The sequence below is a fragment of the Crinia signifera genome, chromosome 1 (assembly GCF_055691185.1).
Source record: "Crinia signifera chromosome 1, ASM5569118v1, whole genome shotgun sequence".
Lineage (NCBI taxonomy): Eukaryota > Metazoa > Chordata > Amphibia > Anura > Myobatrachidae > Crinia > Crinia signifera.
Window position 1 is genome coordinate 274441104 of NC_139217.1, and position 24857 is coordinate 274465960.

The 24857-nt window shown below is 41.0% G+C and overlaps 1 protein-coding gene across 4 annotated transcripts in view; it reads right to left on the reverse strand.

The window, feature by feature from the left end:
* Nucleotides 1-6848: 6848 nt before the first annotated feature.
* LPAR1 (lysophosphatidic acid receptor 1) overlaps nt 6849-24857 on the reverse strand; it is a 121756-nt gene continuing 103747 nt past the window's right edge. For 3 of the 4 annotated variants that reach the window (XM_083184039.1, XM_083184052.1, XM_083184062.1), the window contains one exon: nt 6849-14465. In XM_083184039.1, the coding sequence (XP_083040165.1) occupies nt 14164-14465 (302 nt within the window). In that variant the 3' untranslated portion in view covers nt 6849-14163. The remainder of the gene's footprint in view (nt 14466-24857) is intronic. The other variant, XR_014473507.1, reaches the window with a different exon arrangement.

Sequence of the window (24857 nt, forward strand, 5' to 3'; positions counted from 1 at the left end):
TAGGCTAGGGGACCTCCATAGAATGCTGATTCAACAGATGTACTATGACCGAAAACACATAATAGACTCTCCCCACAATAGTACCTCCCGCTTTCAAAGAAAATGGGGAAGATATGTCCTCACGCTAGACCCAGACACTCAATCAAAAATTTACAAGTATGCGGAGTATCAGTCATGGTCTATGGACAGAAAGACCACGGTAACAAATATGGATCAGAATGTCGCAATAAATAACCCCAATGACGGGGTATGATCAATCCAGCAAATCAGTAGATGATATCCCCGCCCACTATCCACGACAAAGATAGATATGGCTACTCATAAGCCTTCCTACAATCCTGAGGCACTCGAAAGGGCCCCACCAGACCCAGGTTTAAGAAATCGTTGAAGAAGACCCGTAGCCAAATAATACTTCCCTCCCCACCTTCCCTTCTCCCCTCTCTCCTTCTTAATTACTCCAGCTCTTTTTTTTTTATTTTCTTATATAATGTAGATATAGAAGTTGCTGATAATATATGTAAACTCTAAGCACAAGTGGGACAACTCACCTATATGTCAGGAGGAAACGTTTTTTTTTTTTACCAAGGCTCATTGACCTACCCGGGTCAAATATCGGGACTGTAAGCTTGAGCAATAAGCTCTTTATGCCAACAAACGGAACAAGATGACACCTGTGACCCGTGGTGGAGAATGTCCGTAACACTGGTCCACTCATATTGCCTCCAGGTTTTGCTTAATATAAAAATTCAAATTGTCCCTCTTGAAACGTAGGAATCATCAGACATGGTATATTGTTCAATTCTTATTGTTTATTGATATAATCATTACTATTGCACAGTTGTGAATGTGTACTTTTTGAAATAACAATAAAATGTTTATTCAAAAAAAAAAAGATAGCGCTCCACCACCCACATTTTTTACTGTGAGGTTTAGTTTAAATTAGGGGTCCTTTTGTGTGGCTTCCAAAATGTGATGGTGGTCTCGGTGGTGGGGGAAGGGGTAACAATCCCTTACTTTGCCAGGGGTGCTCAGAACCCTAGATACAGTTGGAACCCCTCTCAACTTTGTTCCTTAGGTTGTGGCTCACCATGGGTAGATATGGCTATCCTATTGTTCTCAGCAGCAATACAATACATAGAACAATACAGTAGGGGATTAGCAGAGTAATCTTATTACTCACTTAAACCTATTAAATGGCTAAATGAGGAGGGCTCCATCTGTACACCCCTGGAGCTTTGTAAGCCTGCAAACAATAGTGACAATATGCAACAATACTTTACAATGTCACCATTTTAAATTGACAACATTGTTTTTGTCTACAATAAATTAGAATTTTTTACTTACGTATTTCAAGTGTTATCATGATTCCACTACAGAAATAGCTCCAGATGTCTTATTTTCCCATGCAACTTTCCAATCATTCTCACAGTCTTTCCAATTCCCTGTTGTGTATTTGGAACGCAAGTTATTTCATTCAAAATGGCTGGGATAACAGTGAGTTTTACAGGTGCCAGTAACTCATTTATCAAAACATTCAATTACATCTCAGCTTTAACCACATTTTTTATTGCAAATATTTAGAAATCCATTTCATATGCTTTTATAGTTACAGGTGATTGGGTACATTACTTAGACAGTCAAAATGTAGACATTCCAAATGTTTAAAGGGGTCACTGCTAAAGAAGTTGCCCGTAGACTGCATAGGACATTAATCGGATCAAGAGAATTCACAAGGAGCTGGGTGGGGAGCTGCTTGGGTATCCTGCTGTTGTACTTCGCACTCTAGGAGAACATAATGGCAGCAATGATAGTCAGATGGGGAAATTTTGTACTCTGCCCCCTGGGGCACTACACACTGAAAACATTTGGCAGAAGGTCTCTCCTCTGTTCTGAAAACAGATGAGCCTGGCATAGACTGTATTGTGTTCATCTAGGGGGCAGTGTGTTTTCTATTTGTGTTTTATAGGACAATGTGATTGATTTTTTTTTTTTTTGTGGAGACTTAAGTGTCATTTGTTTTCATGTGAGGGCCAGTGTATTTTATTTTTCTGTATCTGTGTGGACCAGTGTAAATGTTTTTTTATATCGCTGCCAATGGATTTGCTTTGTTATGTGGGGACCAATGTGTTTTTCCCTGTGGGGTCTGATTGTGTTCCATGGCTCATGGCATGTTGTGCCGCGAGTTCAAAATGGTTGAAATATACTGAGATACAGTCATTACATAAACTGTTTAAAATATTGACATTGACAAAATGTAGATCAGGGGTCCACGAGTGACCCGCTGACTTGTAGTGAGTGGCTCGATGCCTGCTGCAAGCCATGTAAAAAAAATCCTTCCGCATTAGTCCACTTTGCTGTGGGACGTGGTGGAAGTTAGATGTGCAGTGGCTGGGGGTGGGGGGAATGTGGGTGGACAGGCACATTGTATATTTATGGACGCCGTGTACTCGGCCCGCCTCTGCCCTTTCATTCTGTTAAGCGGGAGTGACAGCTGCCGCCACCGCCAGCCCTCTTCCGGACAGTGCAGCACATTCATGCAGCTTCTCTAGGAAAAGGGAAGGGGGCAGACGGGCTGTCTGAAATGCGGTGCTGTCTATGGGGGAGGTGGTGGGCTGCAATGTGGTACTGACTATGGGGAGACTGGCAGTGCAATATGGTGCTGACTGTGGGGAGTGGGCTGGCTGGCTGCTGCAATGTGGTGCTGACTATGAGGGGGGGGGGGGGCGGTATTACGGTGTGTTGCACAATGTGTAATTGCCATTATGGATAAACAGTGTATATTGATTTAAGTAGCCTGTCATTGTTTGGGCTTAATTTGTGAGTCACTGGGTCACTGTGTGGGCCTTCATGTTTATATGTCACTGTGCGGCCTTCAGCCAGCCAACTTAAGCGTGGAAGGACAACATTCCTGCGGTAACTAATGTCTGGTCATTCAGGTTGCAAAAGTGAGGTGTCAGGTAATTGTTTTCCTGCTACTTCACACTTCTTATAATTAGACCACGCCCCTTATAATTAGGCCACACCCTATTGGGAGCACGCACCTATCTATGAAGGGCTGTGCTAAATACCACAGTAGAGCTTAGTGGCCCTCGGGCTTCGCTGAATTTTGCAATGTGGTCGACATGGTCTTAAAGGATGAAGACTGCTGATGTAGGCAGATAACATGCAGACACAGTCAAAATATAGACAGTCCAAACACAGACATGTACTGCATGTTTGAAAGCCAAAATGTTGAGATATTGGTGACAATAATAATACTCAAGGCCACAGAGAGTGGGCTGGATACAGGTGATGTAAGAGATGGGACCTAATCATGTGAGGCGTAGCCTGGCCTTCCAAAATAATCTATGAAACAATAGCTGCACAGGGGGCTCCGTATGCCTCTCAGCCAGTAGTAGATCTGGGTATGGGGGAACAGTGTGATTGCTCCCTCCCTGTAGGCAGAGGAGACTGCTGCTCCTTAGTGGCATCACTGCAGCCTGCACTCAGCAGTGTGAGCTGGGCTGGGGAGAGAGGCTGCTGCCAATGACAGGTAAGAAAGAGAGAGGCAGTGGTGGATCAACGCCTCCTCCTCAACAAAAGCCCCTCCAACCAGCCCAAGCATGGGCAATTAGCACCAGAAATGCTGGGCGTAGCCCTGCCCACCCCCTTCCCTACCCTGACAGTGAGAAAGCAGAAGGTATTCACACAGACGTTTTGCACATTCGCATATTCGTGCATGCGTAGCATAGACCCCCACCATTGAAAACAGTCGGGGTCATTAAAATTAGCTGCGATCTCGCCAACATCTCATTCCTCAGCTTGAAATCAGAACCAGCACGAGTACAACAAGTATTCTTATTTTTCTGAAAATTCTGCGTATTTTTGGAAGTTTTTGTGAACTTAAACCATCAATTTGTTATTTTGTGTATCTTCTTAAGGAGTATAGACATTTGTAGTACATGAGGTGTGTTACAATCTCAGTGAAAAATGTTGTGGAAAGAAAAATGGGAGGTAGACCATGTACAACGGAACAATGGACATGTATTCTGGTCTCCATAAGAAAAGCTACATCCTGTACCAGATATCAACAGGTCCATTACTATTTACTACATAGGGTATATTGCACCCCGGTAATGTTAAATAAAGTGAGCTTAAGAGCAAATACACAGTGCCCACAAAGTGGGGAAGAGAAATCATGGTTCTGCATGCAGTTAATGAGGTACCACATGACTGTTGAGATAATCCAGGTACCCGTACAAAGCATCTCTGTGCACAAACCTGTGCTAGAGTAGAAGGCCAGTACCTTAGCTCCAGCATTCCTGTTTGCTTGCATACTGCTATTTTCAGTGTATTTGACAAATTAGTAGAGTGCCATGAAAATACAATTTCTTGTGGTTCAGTTCCAATTCAGTTTGTCCTTATGCTCCCTACTGGTAGTCCCACTGGCTTATTCATGGTATGGCTGCATACCAGACCAAGCTTGTGTACAGTACCCTACACCAGAAATGAGCATTTGGGAAAACTGTGGAGAACTATGACCTGCTGACCACCAAGCAGCCAAACCCATATCCACTTGCTGGGGTACTTATAAAGGGATGCAGTTAAGATCCCGGCGGTCGGGATCCCGGCGTTCAGAATCCCGACGCCGGAATCCCGACCGCCGAAATGCCGACACTTTCTCCCTCCTGGGGTGTCCACGACACCCCTGGAGGGAGAATAAAATAGCGCGCCGAGCGTAGCGAGGCACCGGGCCCGCTGCGTGGCGAGCGCAGCGAGCCCGCAAGGGGGGGCGATCCACGTCCCCCCCTTGTCGGCATTTCGGCTGTCGGGATTCCGGCGTCGGGATTCTGAACGCCGGGATCCCGACCGCCGGGATTCAATACTGAATCCCTTATAAAGACAATAGGATTTTTAGACTCCATGTTTCATGTCAGCGCAAATCCACATTTGAGTGAGTACTAAATTGGTTTAAACAAGGACATCGATTCTACATTACTTACTACATTTCCCCCTAGTCTCTCTTCATTGTGAGTATACTGTAAATGAGTCAGTGTGGAGCCAGTTTGAATGTTGAAAATACGGTTGTTTCGTTTTTCTTTTTTTTTCTCTAAATGATTTATATAAATCAGTGACCCTGTTGTTATGTACCCTTTATTTTATTTTTATATTTTAAGTATTTCTGAGTTCCAAGTTGACTTTAATATCCATGTTTGTAGTCGAATCACACAGTTCCCTATATAAATTAGGTCAAAAACTTTATAGTACCAGAATTGCTGTAATACCAATCATATGTTTAAGTGAGGGCAGTTAGAAAGTGTGCCAGTTCAGAAATTGCCCAAGGCAACCAATTAACTGCTCTGTATAATTTTAAATTATAAATGCTTAGGTTCCAATCCATTAGTCCAATCTGGGCCCTTTTCATCAGATTTTGACAGATTGGGCCGAGAAATTGGATGAAACGTTTTGAATTGCAATGTTTTGTTCCCAATTCTGATCCGATGTGCGCCACGTATCCTTCGGAGCCCGCAGCCAGGACTTGGATTGCCTACTATACAATGTATGCAAAATGACCGCATGCAATGTATCGTATGCGATCCAGCCGCTCAAATACTGCCGGGTGAGTTGGCGGGGTATCACATGCGAGGTACCGCATGCGATACCTCGCTGTAATGAATGGGAGCCTTAACTTCAATGCTGATTGGTTGCCTTGATACACTTCTCCACTGGCACACACCTCCACTCTTATCACTGCTTCATACAACCGATGAGTGTGAAAGTCACAAGTATATCAGGAGATTGCAGCGGTTTGCAGTATTTATTTGTAAAAGTAGGCTGTTTGTAAAAGTAGGCAACCCTTAAATAGCTTCAGTCTCCTCTTCAGGAGACGCCCAGTGAGGAGAATGTCAGCAGCACTGTGGGGGGACGACAGGGCCTGATATCGGCATACTGCAAATACCTGTGTCACAGTATTTAAACACTATGGGCGGTATTCAATGAGAATACCTGCGAGGTGCAGTGAATCCTTTTTTGGATTCGCTGCACATTCGCCACGTTCCGGAGCCGGCGGGCTCCGGTATTCAACGTGTCAGGGGCTCGCTGCCCCTGACAGGCGAATATGAGCTCCTGCGGCGATTGCCGCAGGGAGCCTCAGGACGGTGCCAGGCAGAGAGATGGTAGTCTCTCTGCCTAGCCCAGACCTTTGTGGGGGGTTAGGTGTGCTCCCCGGGTGCCAGGCAGCACAGGCTGCCCCCCCGGGGGTGCCAGCAGGCGAGCGTATATTCACTACACACGATCAAAATGATCGTGCAGTGAATATATGAATATGTAATGAGCGGCTCCACTCTGGCGCCACCTGCTGGATGCTGTGTAAAAATAAAATAAAAAATAATAATATTATTTTTAAAATTAAATATATATTCATGTGCTTACAGCACATGAATAAAAATAGCATGCCCCTCCTCAGAATAAAATTCCTGATTTTTTTACACCAAATGTAAAAAACAAAACACTTTATTTTAAAAGTTTACATTCCACTTCACCATAAAAAGATAGCGATTGCTACTCGGTGAATCATGGTGAAAAAAACCTAGAAATGTATTCGCCATGTGGTCATTGAATAGGGTGATTCACCGTTTTTGACAGAAATTCGCCAAACAGCACAAATTCGCCATAAAAACCTGGCGAATCAGGCTCATTGAATACCGCCCTATGACTGAGGGTGAATGGGTAGTCCCAGCAAACTCCAGGAGGTTTGCCCACCTTGACAATCCTGGAGGGTAGGGAACACTAAGTTTTTCTGTGGTAAATTGCAAAATGAAAGTATTCACAGTGTATAACACATTGGGAGAAATACAGGAAGACCAATCTAAAAACATAACACTTTTATTTGTTTTAATCTGTTGCTTACTGTACAACTTAAACATTTGGGTTGCAAAAATTGCTAAAATCTTAAGTGCTACAAGTCAACATGAAAATTATAGTTAAAAATACAAACTGCTCCTAAGTCAAAGGGTCAAATACAAAATAGTTACAAAACTGGTTGACATTTTTTTTACTCCTGAAATTGTTTTATGATCCAGTCCTTTAATAAAATACTGAATGGCACTGAAACAAGACTTACACAGTGTATGTATAAATCATGTGATTGCATTATCTACATGTGAGATAAAAGGTTTTTCTTTGACAAAACAGATTTAAAACACATCTTTTCCAAAATTCTGTAACCTTGCACACTGTAGATGCATGGACCTTTGGACCACTTCCCATGATTATTTTTCAAAATCTATTGGTGTAATCATAATACAGTCGTATGCCATACAGAGCACATATCTGAAATGTATTTTAACAGGGCATCTAAAAATTAGGCGTGTAGTACATGGTTCAAGAAAACAGAGGAAAAAAGAACAGTGTAACCAGTAAATGTTTTGGGAAAATATGTACTGTACAAGCAAATAAATGGCATCTGAATTGGATACACCTTTATAGGCAACAAGGGATTATATAATGAATGAAAAATGAACTGCAGAACAGATCTGCAACAGTCTGGATCCCCGACAGCAGAGCTTTTCTATTTAGACATTTCAGCAAACAGTTACTTTTGCTTTATAGATCAGTTTATATTTGAATCATTTTATTAGCTGGATTGCTCTAAACTGTCAGAATTATGACAGCTATAAAAAATATAGAGCTCATATTGTGGAGTCTTCTTGGGTCATGTATAAACAGATCTTCCTGCTAACAGAACAATACACACAATTTGGTTTAGTAATGAAACAAAAAAATAGCGATATGCTGCTGGCTACACACAGGACAAGCCTACAGAACCTACCACCTGGCCAAAATGACTAGTAAAATGATCACCAATGACATGTAGCCATGTAGTGCTTTTGTGAGCAGATGGATCCCTCATGTTAGTGTAGCTGGTAGGATGACAGCAACACACAGACCACACATGCTTAAAAATTTCCTTTTATGGCCTAGACTCTTAGATGCAAGGCCCCCAATATCCGCTTTCTGCATATACTCTAAACCTCGCAACTTCTTGTTTTGTGTTTGAGTAGAACTTAATTGTATGGATGATTTATTCTTTTGTATTATTTTTTGTCCGATGCTGCAGAGTTTTGTGGCATCTTTCAAATAAACAATGATAATAAGGATTTAAGCCAAATGAAGTTAAAGCCAATTCTTGCATTGGTTGCATTCTTGCAGAGATTGTCTCTCTTCCAAGACAGCTCGTAATAGACATGACAAAATCTAGGGAAAGGATTATGTCCTCAGTGGTTTGGGAACAATAGTTGAGGTACAGTTTGTTGCTTAGACTGCAAGTCACACTGAACAATTCACCCATTACATTTATTTTCACAATAATTGTACCTTAGAGGTCACATCTGGCCATTTTAATACAGGTGCTTGTTACGTTAGATTAATACCAAAAAATAAAACTTTGTTTTAAATGTATGTGTTTAAAGAACAGGATAACCTGATTTTCTTTATTAAGTGAAATGTGAATGTCAGTCTGCTCATTCCCTTTCATTCTCCATAAAAAAATTAGCACCTTTAATAGACAAGTAATACAGAAAGAACTGTTCTTTAACTTTACCTCCATATTACGTGGAAGTTTAGGTTACATATTTTTGCTTTATATATTTCCAAGCTTTGAAAGACCTCATTCCTTTAGCCTAATGGATGTAGATCATATTCAGAAAACATCATAAGAAGAATCCATACAGGAGCACACTAGTGATGTGGTACTCCACATCACCTGCACCTGTCTTCAAGGGTGCATGGAATGGAGTGGCAGAGCAGCCTGGAGCATCCAACGGACAGTAAAGGCATGCACATGGTCAAGCCGTCTGGAGACCTGTTAGGTCATTCCAGGTACTACTCTTCTTTCTGCTACTGTTGAGCCAACCATTCAGTGTGACATTGCATCATCTGAATCTACTGAATGAATATTATCATGCTTTAATCGTATAAAAAAAATAACCTTTTTCCCTGTGTTAGGTATGTCCTCAGTGAGAGGTAAACAGTTGGTTCTCCTGGTATCTTCAATTGCTGATCTGAATGGGTTTGGATATCCACAGTTTAAAAAAATAATATGTACACTATTGTGAACATTGATTGGTTTGATTTTTTTAAAATTAAGTCCACTATAAATTAATGCATAGTTGCTGTATGGGTATGAAGAATGTGGAGAAAAACCACACTGCCGGATTTGTGATGTACAGCGTTTGTGCTATGCAAATCATATTTATTGACTTTAACCTGCTGAAAATGGTTAATCTTGCATAGAAAAACATTGAAATAGTCACAATTAAGAACAAACATTATAAACATTGTATGGAAGGTACCATATAAATCTCCACAAAAATCACACAACCAGACATCTGCTTCTAATGCATAAAGTGCACTATACAAATGAAAGGTCATATTTGATTAGTTGCTGTGATTTTAGTGCACATTTTGACCTTTGACAATGTTGGTAAATAACTGTATTGTTCCATAAAGTACTGTTAATTACAGGTACCTAAAAAATGGCGATATAACAGGGAATAACAGGAGACATTAGGTTAAATCTAAATCTAGCCATAAAAGCTTGACATTCCAAAACCCAATGTTTTATGAAGAGATCTGAATAACACATTTTGCAAATTATTATATACATTTAAGATAAAAACATCTTAATTGTGTGCATTCAATAATGCTCACGTTCTGTTACCAAGAGTGTGTGCCTTAACCTACATTTCATTTGCCAATGTTCATAGGTCACTTCCACCTGCATTATAGATTAGTCACGCAACCACCTGTTCCATTTCTTACTCTGCTGTATCCACTAACAACATTCTCTGACCATCCCATCTGTGTTATTCTAAACCCTCAGTAAGTCTTCTACTGCAAACAATAACATTCATTTTCAGTTCAGTAATTGTATTAGTTAATGAATTATAATCTATGAGTGAGATATATTGTAAACCCAAACAGATTGATATGAATGAATATTTTGTTTTACTAATCTGTACAGAAGTTTATAGTTTATATTTACAAATATTTATTTAAAAACATTTCTGTATGTGGGGGATAAGAGGATCAATTTAACCAATGAGATTATCTTGATCTATATGGTGTTATTTAAACAGACTGGTACAGATAGCATTTTTTTTAATTATGCGAATACTGTATGCAAGCAAGAAATTTTTTTTGTCTACAAAATTTCAAACTGGAACAATTTTTACAATTTACATTACAAAAATCCCTTTAAATTTCATGAACAAAATACCTTGAATTTTTGCTTAACCTTTATGATACAAAAAGATTTGCGTGTTGCTTTTGTATTATGGAAAAGTTAACAAATTAGAGGAACAGGCTCGAACTGGCCCACCAGGGTACTGGGGGATTTACCAGTAGCTCCCAGTAATTTATGACCATGCCTACTTTTTACGAAGCGGGGCCTGACACAAACCTTCAATAATTGTTAATGCTGCCAGGCAGTCAGTAGCGAATGACCACTGTGTTCCAGTAATGAAAAAAAGCAAACCATTTACAAATATAAATTCCAGTATATGCAGTAGAAAAAGTGCAGGACCAGAAACTCTAACAATACTCATTATAGAGAAAGCAAAGAAATGCCTGCAACTACACATCTTGTACTCCGCGATTGTGGAGTCTGTACTGTGCTTTTCAATACTGTTCTGGTATGGCTCCGCCAGCAAGAGAGACAAACACAGACTCCAAAATGGTAGTCAGAACTGCAGAGAAGAAAATTGGGACAAATCCTTCCCTCTGTCCAGGACCTGTACCTGTCCAGAGCAAAAAAGCGGGCAACAAAGATAGTCAAGGACCAACTACATCCTGGCCATGGCTTGTTTAACCTGCTGCCATCAGGCAGATGCTACAGGGCTATTCCCACCAGATGCCTAAAAAGTTTCTGCCCTCAAGCATTTCACCTGTTGACACGTGACCTCATGAACACATCACTGTCTAGTCACGCCATAACCCTTTGCACATAATCTAACATGGTGTCCCCTCGGAATAACTTTCTGTATGACTGAACATGTTCCCCCACCTGTTTATATTGTTTATTGTTTATACTGTATGCTGTTTACTTGTTACCCACCTGGCTGCTGCACAGCAAACCGAAAACAAATTCCTAGTATACGCAAGTATACCTGGCCAATAAATCTGTTTCTGATTCTGATTCTTAAGACAATTTAAAGCCTAATATATTGGCGATTGAATAACAATCAAGAAATGTATCTTTAGAAAATCTCATGTACATAAATTCATGAGAATAAACAGATCTAGAATAATGTAATTTCTCTGCCATTTCCAACGTGTCTGGCTATTATGAAGCCGTATGACAGATTTATGGGAGAGAGAAAAAGTATTATAAAATACCTACTGTAACAAATTCAATACTACTCTTATAATTCAACAATCAGTCATCAGCACAATAGGTTATCCTGGTGAGTGTTCTGGTTTGTTTCTTAATTCATATTCAAAATAAATGTTGTATTGCGCCTATCGCTTGTAATAGGTCAAATGCATATTGAGGGCACTTGAGGACATCTGAAAAAGGTATCCATGGATTTGGAATGAAAACCAGATATTCACATCTAAATGAAATGTATTAATTGGAAAATTGCAAATGATACTGTACACTGCTTTTGTTATATCATACAGATTTTTCCTTATGCTTTTAGTCTGTGTGATTGTGATTACAGTATCTCCAATTCTTATTAGAAAAGATCAGAAATAAAAGTGTAGTAAATAAATATGACACATTTCAAAATGAATGTAGGGCTGCAGAAAAGCTGGTCTCCTAATCAGTGAGGTTTTGCTTCCTTTGTACTCTATATCACACATAACATCAAAGTATTGTAACCTCTAGCAAAAAGATCACAACTTGATCAATCTAGTGCAAGTTAGACAAATCATTAAATCAAAGAAAAATTTAGATTGGTTGTGCTATTTGAACCATGCTATTAAATAAGACTTTATGCATTTTACTTCTTAAAGAAGACCTATTAAATACTCATCGAGCAGCTACTTAACACTACATAACCTTACAGTTTGCCTTTTTTAACCTATTACTAGATATGTATAATAGTCAATAAGGTACCATTTTCTTCAATCCCTTTAATCCTCAGCTTTGTTAGTGCATTACATTAGTTTAATCATTACCCACTTCCCATTTGACTCAAAGTCTCAAAATACAGCTTGTATGTATGCTGTAATTAAGTAACCTTCAGAAAAGGTTTCCTTATGTTGACATTATTTGAGATACTTTGGGACATATCCAATTAGGTGCATGATATACCGCGCAGGAAAATCTCTTTGTTTCCTGTCTAGATCTATTCAATCATTCTTCATTTTAAACAGATGATAACCCATAGATTCCAAATAAAATGCAGAAACTATGGGCCCAAATGCGAGGTGGTACACTTTAATATGGACTTTTCCTTGCAGATCTAGATGCTGTGAGGAAAAGTGCACCCTCAGATCTTAGCAGTCGGAGTTGTATGAACTAATTGAATAGGTCCAAACGGGTGAACTGGATATGCCCCTTTTATGAAGTCCATTTTACTAGACTAAAACAACTTTTCCAATAAAGTCCTGTAAAAGTACAGAATAGTATATAAATAGTATACGTTACATTAGATGTTCATCTACTTTTTGTTATAAACTTAAAGATATTCCCGTTGATACATATTACTGGCCAGTTTGCTCTAGTACATTACTGTAAACGCTTAGCCTTTATATTTCTCAATTGACAAAGTGGTTATAAATAAAAACATCCAAATGTAGCTTATAGCCCAGGATTAATACTTAGTACAGGTTTAGGGTACAGAAGGCATTTACTGAGGCAGTTGGGTGAAGAGATGTTTGCTGTTTTTACTTTGGAAAGCTGTTCTTTTCAGTAAATAAGTTTTCATACACCCATTTTGAAATAAGTATTTAAATTTATTCTGTTAAATAGTGGTATAGAGTCTGAAATTGTGAACAACTTCAGGTATCTTCGTTTGGTGAATTCTAAATGAGTGGAATGTGTAAAGCTTGACAGGTTCACCTAAGAAGACACTAACTTCCCTTATTAAGCTATCAGAACTAGTTGACTGGAGAATGAGACCATCATAATTCTTCAGGAGGAAGACTTTCATACAACAATCCCACAAAACAATGATGATCAAGCATTGAATCCTAAACATAAATACTTTAATACATTTCAGTCATTGATTTGGAAGATTTATATGTTGTAGACCTGGAGATCACCAATCTTAGAGTGATTCTTTACTTTCACTGTGTGACATTAAAAATTCCCATGAAGCTATGAGCCTTCCACTTATTTGAAACCTCGGCTATGAGCCTTCCACTTATTTGAAACCTCAAAGCCTAGAAAGACAGAGGTCGGGATTTACAGATATGAAACACCAACAAGAAGGTATGTGACAATACTGGTCCATTAAACAGCATGGCAGAAAGATGGTCCTCTAGGATCTTTTATCCCATGTACCTTCTGCCAACCTACTATCTATTGAGCTTCATTAACCTAGGGCCCAAATACTGATATTGGTACACATTAGAAGATAACTTTCGCCACTTGTTATCTTGTTTATTTGTCTAGAGGTTATGACAAGTTGTGCGTTTCCTGGAAACTACAAATGTCTCATCTAGAAAATAAAATGTAAAAAATAAAATAACAAAATTATATATTTATAAAATAAAACTTCATATAACGGAGAATGACTACGCACAAAACTAGCACAATGCTCTTGTTTATATTAGAAAAATACTGTATCTATTTTTTTCCTTTAAGGCAGTGCAGCTAATACAAATGTTTCCAAACCACTCCAAAACCGTTTCCATCACAGGCATGCTGATGGGACTAAAAAAGGAAATGTATGTTTTTATTTAATGGAATATACAGTACCTTTTTAAAAAGATCTATGTTCTACATGAAAAGACAATGTGGCAAGTTCATAAAAATGTTCAAAGTAGGTTAGCTACTGAGTTTCAATGTTAGACATTCATTTGTTAATGTTCATCTGAGTTCAGTAACTTTGGAGTAGCCTGTTAGTGTTTAGGAACAGTTAGCACAATGCATGTTCTGCCCCATTCAACAGTGGGGCAGACACTCAAGTTTGGCCTCCACAGTTTTGGCTAATAAACCGGTCTTGTCCTAGTTTAAACAACAGAATGGTCATTGCTGTGGACGCCAGCCAAGATGGTGTGGTTGAGTGAAGATGCAGAGCGGTCTGATCCCTCTTGTGGACCATTTGCATTCTCCGTTCGCTGGCAGCATAAGATCTGTCTGAATGTGGCACTCATTTCTTTGTCTCGGTAGGAGTAAATAATGGGATTCATGGCAGAGTTAAATTCAGCCAATAGCAGGAAAAACTTCTCATAGTCCAGAATGTTACACTTTGTACAGCACACGTCAAGTAATAACAGAACCAGGCCAGGGGTCCAGCAAACAATGAATGCTCCTGCAATGGAAAGAAAACAAGAATATTGAATTCAAAATGTAAATATAATTGACAACAGAAAACCCCAAATAATTTACAGATACAATGGTGCTAGTAGTGCTATTTTCAAGCAGCAACCAGCAGGAACTCAGGGCCTTATTTTGGTTCACTCTTTCTGACAAAATCCTTCTTAGATGGACAAAACCATGTGCACTGCAGGGGAGCATATGCAAAATGTGCAGAGAGAGTTAGATTTGTTTGGGGTTTTACTTCAAAGTGAGATCTATATTGAAGTGTAAAAATAAAGCAGCCAGTATTTTCCCTGCACAGAAACAAACTAATTCTCTCTGCACATGTTACATCTGCCCCCCTGCAGTGCACATGGTTTTGTCCATCTAAGAAGTATTTTGTCAGAAAGAGTGAACCAAAATAAGGCCCTCAGTTCCTGAACCTGTTCTGGGCCAAAATATACTTTCCATAACAAAAGTGTTATTCTAAAGTCACCGGTGAGCACCTTTGTTTCTAAATACAATATATATATATATATATATATATATATATATATATATATATATATATATATATATATATATATATATATATTATATTTGTTACAGGGGTTTCCCCCTTACACATATAACAATCCAAATGAAGAACGTCACTCCAGGTCTTGGTGCAGAAAAAACGTAGTTTTACTAAGTGCCATATATATATAATCTGTCTCTCTCTATTTTTATTTAATTGATCCACATCCAGACCTGGAGTTCCTGGACCTTTTTCCCCAAAAAATAGTGCTGGGTGCTAAGAAACACAATATATTAAACATTTCTTCTTGCAGAAAAACAAAGTACTAACATCATTTATAACTTAGTGAATAAGAGATTATATACTATAGCGCATGTATTCTCTGCATCACTGTAAAGCGCTGCGTAATATGTATGCGCTATATAAGAAACTGTTAATAAAGAAATAAATCATTGTACAACTGGAGTTGAGTAACACACAGTAATATAACTAGATACTAGAAAGCAGACAAAGAGGGAAGTAGGTGTGGCTCACAAGTAAACACACTGTAATAAATGAAATATTTTGCCCTCCACAGGGATACTGGAAGCAACAAGGGCAATAAGAAGCAATTAAACAATGTTAGCTGTACAATGCTTGTGGACTGTACTAGGGTATGTTATATACTTATACAGTCCAACTGTACCTTTTTTGGCCTGTACCAGCCATAAAGTATTTTTACCATTTTCCTGGGGTATCCATTGAAAGTATAAGAAAGGAGATCTGGCCATGTATATGTACATAGCAACACAAACATTTGTATGCATCCTGCTTTCATTAAAGCAAAGTTTCTCTACAGTAGTCATATAAGAAACTCTTATAAAGAGGTACATACTGTATAATATCCATGGTCAAACAACCAACACCAGTTTTTGGATCAGATTTATTAGAACTGGAAATGGGAAAAAAAAATCAGCTAAATCATTTGAGGAATTAAATAAGCATCTGAATACCTGATTAGAGTATGGCAGCTACTACTGTATTCTGTACATCAACTTGGAACTTTAAAAACTGGCATTTTCATAGCCTTTTTCATCAGCAATCTTTACCCAAATGATATGGATGGTGTAATGGTTAGCATTACTGTCTCACCGCACTGACGTCATGGGTTCGATTCCCACCATGGCTCTAACTGTGTGGAGTTTGTATATTCCCCCTATACTTGGGTGAGTTTCCCCCAGGTACTCGGGATTCCTCCCAAGAAAATTAACCCTAGAATGTCTGTGTGTGCGTGTACATGTGGTAGGGAATATAGATTGTAAGCTCCACTGGGGCAGGGACTGATGTGAATGTTCAAATATTCTCTGTAAAGCGCTGCAAAATATGTATGCGCTATATAAGAAACTGTTAATAAATAAATAAACAGTAGAAATACTGTAGCAGATTTTATCTTTCATGCTCCTCCGTTCCTTTATGGACTGGATGTTTGGCATTTTCTTTTTTTGGCTTTCACAAGCAGTTTGTGGTAAGAGACTTTGGGGTTATTTTTAAATTCTTTACTAGTGACCTTCCAAGCACCTAAGTGTCCCATCACTTCACACAGAGCCGGCCCTAGCCTAAATGACACCCTTGGCAAGATTTTGGCTGGTGCCCCCTAGCACTGCCACTAGTTCTGCCTCTGACCCTGCTCCCCTTTCCCAGCACCATCAACCCTCATCATAGCAGTCATCATTTTGGTGCTCCTACCCGCAATATTTTAAATAGAAACAGTGCACACATTCGGTGCGCAGCCCAAACAGTGTGTTCTTGCTGGGAAGGGGCATGGCCACACAATAGTACCCCCAATTCAAATTATGCCACACAGTAGTGCAACTTTATTCACATTATATCATGCAAAGGTGTCCCTTATTCAAGTTACATCACACAGTAGTACCACTTTACCTTATGTACATTATTCTTCACGATATTCACATTATACCCTTAGAAAATAATCCTGAGAAAATATTGCATTTTAAGCACCTCCATGGCCACATTGCAACCCAGCACAAAGCAGTGTGTGTTGGGCAGAGGAGAAGAGCTGCAGCTGCTGCTGTCACTCAAGGGGAGGGGGCCTGGGGCCCCCACTGGGCCCTTCCATCAGACTTTGGCCTGGGTGATTTGTACCCCCTACCCCTTTCTCTCTGTACCCCTGATAATACCACACAGTAATGCTCCTTACACATGACACACATTATTAATGTCCTTATAACCATAATGCCCCTTACACATTATGCCAACCTTTATTAATGCCCTTCATACACATAATGACACACATAATGCCCCTTACACATGTTGCACATTAGTAATGCCCTTATACCCATGACACACATAATGCCCCTTACACATGTTGCACATAAGTAATGCCCTTATACCCATGACACACATAATGCCCCTTACACATATGCCGAACTCTATTGCACAACCAACCCACCCGCAGACAGCACTCGCACAGCCGCTAACACTGTGACCTCTGCCTCTGTCTGGATACAGATGTTTCCTCATACATCTTGCCTCAATAGGCCATGCAGCTCGTGGCCAGTTCTGCTAATGTTGGGTGCCTTTTTTTGCTGAAAATGTGTCTTATATACATTGTTATGACCAGCACACTCAAGGAGCTTCCAATGATTAAAATGCCTAGGGTATTTGGAAGACCTATGGGCACCAGCAGCTTCTGCTGATTAAAATGATATGCAGCATGCCTATATTCTGTGTGCGACTGTGGCTGTAGCTGCATACGGAATGCTATGTTACAGTGCTTTCCATGAATACACTAATTCATATGCAGATTTCGCCTCACTCACACACAGAATATAGGCATGCTGCATATCATTTTAATCAGCAGAAGCTGCTGGTGCCCATAGGCCTTCCAAATACCCTAGGCATTTTAATCATTGGAAGCTCCTTGAGTGTGCTGGTCATAACAATGCATATAAGACACATTTTCAGCAAAAAAAGGCACCCAACATTAGCAGAACTGGCCACGAGCTGCATGGCCTATTAATCAGCAGAAGCTGCTGGTGCCCCTAGGCATTCCAAATGCCCTAGGCAATTGCCTAGTTTGCCTATGCCTAAGGCCGGCTCTGACTCCACAAAATGCACAATGTCATCTAAAATAAATTACACATTAAATACAAGTGTTTAAATGGGGAAGTATTTTCAGCCAACTATTTCCCCATAAGTATCTTGTCGTTATCAGTTAATCTTCAAAAACAAGAGAAGCGTGGGAGAGGGAGAAAATTCTATCAAACTAAACATGAAGGAACAATATGTACAGAGACCCAAAACTAGCTTCACTAGGATTATGTATTTTTTAATTCACTTTCTTAATCTGCACAAGATAATATAATTTCCCATAGCATTATACTTGAACTTCGATAAATTGGCTAACAATAATACCACACTTTCATTGCCGCAATCTGCGTTTTTGCCAGGTCTAACCGTGCCACAGTTTGGCGGTGAAGGGTCCATGAAAAATAGTCTAGGTCCAGTGACCAATGTAGCGACCAACTACCAGTGACTCAGGTAATGGTCATGAGAAAAAGTGTAGAGAGAATGCTGGCAGAAAAGAAAGACTCCATACCGGTGCAATGTACCACCTGTATACTGGGTCCAGCATGTGGTGTGAATGGGGTCTGTCCTGGCTGTTGTTCAGAACAGTATTCAAAAGCACGGTTGACACAAGGATCACCATAGCATATTTATTAATTAAAAGGGGATTCATGTTACAAAAAGCTTCTTTCAAGTAGTTGTCTGGTGCTTCACAAGTTTGATGTCCTTACCAGTAATGCTAAGCAGACCCAGCAGCAGAGCACAAGTAAACGATAAGCATTCAAATGGCGCAATTGCTATTATGCAGAAATCAGGTTCTGGCAATTTAGAAAGAAAAAATCCTTTTATGAAAAGGTCATGGTAGACATATTTGTGCTGGTGTTGAATGTCTGTACAAACACGTAAAATAAGCCAGACCATGTATATCAATATGCAAACACTTTCATTACATTGCTCAAACAGTATAAAGGTCTGTATGTTTATCTGGGCATGTGAATCACATTTGAAATATGTTGGATCATGCTCAGAGCACTTTGAATGGATATTAGAATCAGCAGGATCTACAGTCTAGAAAGATATCCAGTGAACCAATGGAGCTAATTAAACGTGGCAGTAAACGCCAATGATATCAAATGACTTGAGCAGATTAGCTCATTTTGATGAATGAGAAGTCCATAATAGATTTGCAGTTTTAATATAGTTATAAAAATTGTTTAAGCCTCCATGTTTGAACATAGCACTGCTTATGTAAAAAGCCTAGTTTTACATTATAATAGTTGTATTCCTGCCTCATAAACCCGTTGAACCTGGACATGCTTTAGCTGTGGCAAAAAGGTGCGTGAGCTTGTAGGGGGGGCATGGCCTAACAAGAAAGGGTGTGTGGCCTTGTGACATGGGCCCATTTTTTGTCACTGTAAGGGTCCTGAAAATGTGTGCTGCCTCTGGGGATCAGAACCAGAGTTGGCCCTTTGGGGTCTCACCCCCACTGTGGCTCCACTAAGAATAGTTTATGAGGACTATAAATTATTTATGTTTAACAACTTGAAAATTCCAAAAAGCATAGCTGGCCCCTTTGGTTAAGGTCATTTTCATATGATATAAACTGCTTTACAAAGAGTTAAAGTGACCTGTGCTGATGGTGTTAAAAAGCCCGGGCCAGGACCCTGGGGGAGTGGTGACCCCCCTGGCTAACCAGTCAGGGGGTTAATGCTTTCGCAGCGGGAGCTTATATAAAAACTCTCCATGTGGCATTAGTCTGCTGGCTGTTTGAGCCTGGTGCTGGTTTACAAAATACGGGGCAACCCTAGTCATTTTGGCCCCCGTATTTTGGTAACCAGGACCAGTCCATAAGCCTGGTGCTATTTATAGAAATTATAACTAGCACCAGGCTCATGGACTGGTCCTGGTTACCTCATTGAGCCGGTCCTGATTGCAGAAATAAAGGTAGGAAAAAAGGACCCCAACATTTTTCCTACCTTTATTTCTGCAATCAGGACCGGCTCAATGAGCCTGGGGCTGGTTATTGCTGGGTGGGGGACCCTACGCCATTTTTTAAATATATTTATTTTGGTACTTGTTTCCTAGCACGGCCACAACGATTTAGATCGTTGTGGTCGTAAGATAAAAAATCGGATCGATCGCATCGCATGCGATTTGGTCGCATACGATGCGACCGATCCGACCGACCGATTTTTCACCCGATTTTTTTTTTTTTTTCTCCAGATTTTTTTCAATTGCCCCCCCAAATGTTACTAAGTGGGCTAGACCCCACGATAGACGTCAACCCGAAGCGTGGCGAGCGCAGCGAGCCCGCGAGGGGCGGCGGTGCGCGTCCTCCGACCTTTTCATTCCCCTACTATCCACGTCGGCGTGGAGTTGAGAATATATAGTGTGGCGAGCGCAGCGAGCCACCGAGCCCGAAGCGTGGCGAGCGCAGCGAGCCCCGCGAGGGGACGCGTATAACTTCACAGGTATACGCGTCCCCTCGCGGGGCTCGCTGCGCTCGCCACGCTTCGGGCTCGGTGGCTCGCTGCGCTCGCCACACTATATATTCTCAACTCCACGCCGACGTGGATAGTAGGGGAATGAAAAGGTCGGAGGACGCGTACCGCTGCGCTCGCCACGCTTCGGGTTGACGTCTATCGTGGGGTCATGGCGGGCACATAAAAAATGTGAAATGGGTCATATTGGCCCATTTCACCTTTTTTATCATTTTTCCCTATGTGAGATGGACTTAATCAAGCCATTTTTTAAATATATTTATTTTGGTACTTGTTTCCTAGCACGGCCACAACGATTTAGATCGTTGTGGTCGTAAGATAAAAAATCGGATCGATCGCATCGCATGCGATTTGGTCGCATACGATGCGACCGATCCGACCGACCGATTTTTCACCCGATTTTTTTTTTTTTTTCTCCAGATTTTTTTCAATTGCCCCCCCAAATGTTACTAAGTGGGCTAGACCCCACGATAGACGTCAACCCGAAGCGTGGCGAGCGCAGCGAGCCCGCGAGGGGCGGCGGTGCGCGTCCTCCGACCTTTTCATTCCCCTACTATCCACGTCGGCGTGGAGTTGAGAATATATAGTGTGGCGAGCGCAGCGAGCCACCGAGCCCGAAGCGTGGCGAGCGCAGCGCGCCCCGCGAGGGGACGCGTATAACTTCACAGGTATACGCGTCCCCTCGCGGGGCTCGCTGCGCTCGCCACGCTTCGGGCTCGGTGGCTCGCTGCGCTCGCCACACTATATATTCTCAACTCCACGCCGACGTGGATAGTAGGGGAATGAAAAGGTCGGAGGACGCGTACCGCTGCGCTCGCCACGCTTCGGGTTGACGTCTATCGTGGGGTCATGGCGGGCACATAAAAAATGTGAAATGGGTCATATTGGCCCATTTCACCTTTTTTATCATTTTTCCCTATGTGAGATGGACTTAATCAAGTCCATCTAATCTTGTGCCATTATAATGGCACAAGACCAACGCGATCCTCCCGATTTCAATGTTAAAAGATTTTTTAACATTGAAGTCTATGGAAAAATCGGGTGAATCGGTCGGTTGCATCGCGGCCGATTTTAATTGGTCGCGACCGACCGATTGACCCGATTTCTGTCATTCAAAGTGAAAAAATTGTAAAAAATCGGCCACATCGTGAGGATCGTGTCCCTTAATTAAGAGCCACGATCACTCACGATTGTGGCCGTTCTAGGAAACAAGTACCTTTATTTTTTCTATTTTTACACAAGGAAGTCTGCACAGTCCAGGCTTCCATGTGTAAAAATAGAAAAAATAAATACATTTAAAAAACGGTGTATAATAAATAAATACATTTAGCCAGACTTCAGCCAAATAGGCCTGGAAAATGAGGAGTATTTTCCAGGCGTATTTTCAGGACAATTAATGGCCGTATATAGCATACGGCTGGACAATATATTTAAAATCCCCATTCAAATGAATGGTGAAATCCATTTGTATTCTTTTGATGGTGTATTCATTTGTAAATGAAATACAAATGAATATACCATTCACATAAGAATACCAGCCGTATACTGGCCTTTGTAAATTCTGAAAATATGAATTTACTGCTGTATGGCATCAAATTGATAGGAACATGGGGTATCATAGCCATTGGATCTTAGTAATTTTTCCCAAATAAGTAAATTTTAATGTTAATAGCCAACAGTAATAGACTATTTGTGTAGGAGTGGGATGTTTCAGCCTATAATGCAGAATTTCCATAGTCCAAAGAGGGTCCTAGATGCAGACACACTGTCCCTAAATAGCCCTACCTTGTCTGGCAGCTTCTCAGAGTAGATGTTGTCCCAAATGGGTCTGGGCTTGTTCAGCCACAGCACCTAGTGATGACATCACCCACTGCTTCTCGTATTATTGAATGGTTACAGTTGGTGTCCGCTCAACAGCACAACTGTTAATGAGTCTTTCGTACCCTTGAGTACTTTTTCCAAGAAGTGTGGTCTGCTATTTAGACTTAACAATCTATATTGAAAATGGATATTAAAAAAATCCTAAGAAAAGCAGCAAGATGCCTGCATCTAGTACACACTTTGGACAGACTGCATTAATGGCTTTACCCCACTCTAAGGTCTCTAAAGACTATCCACTATTGGCTTTTAACATTAAATTGTGGACATTTAGATGTAGTATAGAAAAACTGATTTTACAGTATAGCTTCAGTAACAGACATTGGTGTATATCTAAAGCTTCCAAAAATAAAAACCGGTGATGTTGCCAACCAATCTGATTTTGTCTATCATTTCTATATTTCATCCTAGAAAATGATAGACAGAATGTGATTAGTTGCATGGGAAACATAACCTCTTGACATTTTTAGAAACTTTAGTAAATAAACCCCATGGTGCGCATGTGCAGGGTCAGAAACATTGCCCTGATTTGGACCTGTTCACTAGGGTGTATGTAATGGCAACCTAGCGAAAAGGTAAACGATGCCAGGCCAAAATACCACCCCCCGCGTGCCACGCGAGTCCCCTCGGTAACGTGCGAAGGGATGTGTGCGGTACCACATCCCCAATCATCCGGAGGAGAAATCATTCGATGGCTGCTCCCCATCTAATGATTTTTCCAGCCTTCGGTCTGAAAAGTAAGTCAGTACACTTACTTTTCAGATGGCCGCTGTTCTTCAAATTTGTGGCGTGCACCGAAGCCATGTGTTCAGGGCAGAGCCAGTGCAAGTCATATAGGCGCCCTAGCAAACCTACAGGATATCGCCCCTGTTTCCCTGGCGCCTCACCCCCCCCCCTCCCAGCTTGTCAGCATAATTTAAATCTGCAACCCCCCCCTCTTTATTTTGTCAATGCCATTTTTTATATATTCATTTTTAAATGTGTGCCATTTCAAATATTCATTCATTATATATTCATTTTTAAATGTGTGTGTAATTGTTACACACACATAAAAAAATGAATATATAATGAATGAATATTTCAAATGGCACACATTTAAAATTAATATACTGTATAAAAAATGGTATTGACGAAATAAAGAGGGGGGGTTTGCAGATTTAAATTACGCTGACCACCTGGGGGGGGTGGCAGCTGGCACCACCTGCGGATTACCGCGCTCCAGGGGGGGGGTGCGGGCACTACCCGCAGATTGCCTCTCTGCGGCTGGCCAGCAAGGGGGGTGGGGGGGGCAGTGGGCTACTGCCGCTGACTATCTGGGGGGGGGGGGCGGCCGCCAGTCGCCTATCATAATCCATGGGCTGGCTCCGGGGTGGTGGATGAGGGCGCCACCCCCACCGAAGCGGACTACCAGCAAGGGGGGGCAGCCGGTTTAGTACTGCTCCATGGGTGAGCTCCAGGCGGGGGCGGACGGAGTATGGCTCACTCACCTGCTCCCTGCTGGGATGGATAGCTAGGTACCATACTTCTTGGCAGCTGCTGCAGCTTTCTTCCTGCTCTCCTCGCGGTAGCGCTGCTGCTGTGAGGGGTGACACTGGCTGCAGCTCAGTACTGGCCTCTAGTGGCCAGCGCCCTAGGCAAATGCCTAAAACTGCCTAGTGGTGATGCCGGCCCTGGTTCAGGGGAACACCCAGCATTTCTATGGGGAGGCCCCCCTGCCTGCCCCCGGCCCTCCCTGTCCAGAGCGATCGACTCCGAGAGTGTGAAATGTTCGCTCCCAGGATTTGTACATGTGCTATTTGCACATTGGCAGACCCCGAACATCAGGGAAGGGGCCGAATTCAGACCTGTACAAAGGGTTCTGAATCGGCCACAATGTGAAAACAAGAGACTCCTCTATTGTGCCTGGTATGTAACTGACAGGGAAGTGACTTTCTGTACCTGCAAGTTATTTGAATACATGGCCAGACAACAGTTAGTTAAAATAAAAAAGGTCAGACATTCTACTGATTGCAGAACTATCGCTATTAATAGTAAGCCCAAATAATTATATTTATTTAGCTTTAGTTATCACAGTTGATTTTAATTGCAGCCTCTGTATTTAGCACATCGCTATTTATCGATTATCTCTTTACTTTTACTTACTCATATTAAAAATAACAAGAATGCTATTCAGTTTACACCCCAATGGCCATCATCGCATCATTTTTCATTACCATCAGTTTGCTTGTTATTGTCAATCAACATTCACAGCGAGATTCAATTAAGTGCAATGACCAGCAGGATGTTATGTATATTTCCTAAAATAAGTCAAGTTTGCTGTACTTTAATATTCGGGAAAGTGCCCAGGAGCACAACCCATGTGATTCCTACAGGGACATGCTCTTAATTAACTATCCCCATCAGAGTTGAAGTTCAGAAGTACAATAACATTGGTTAAAATAGT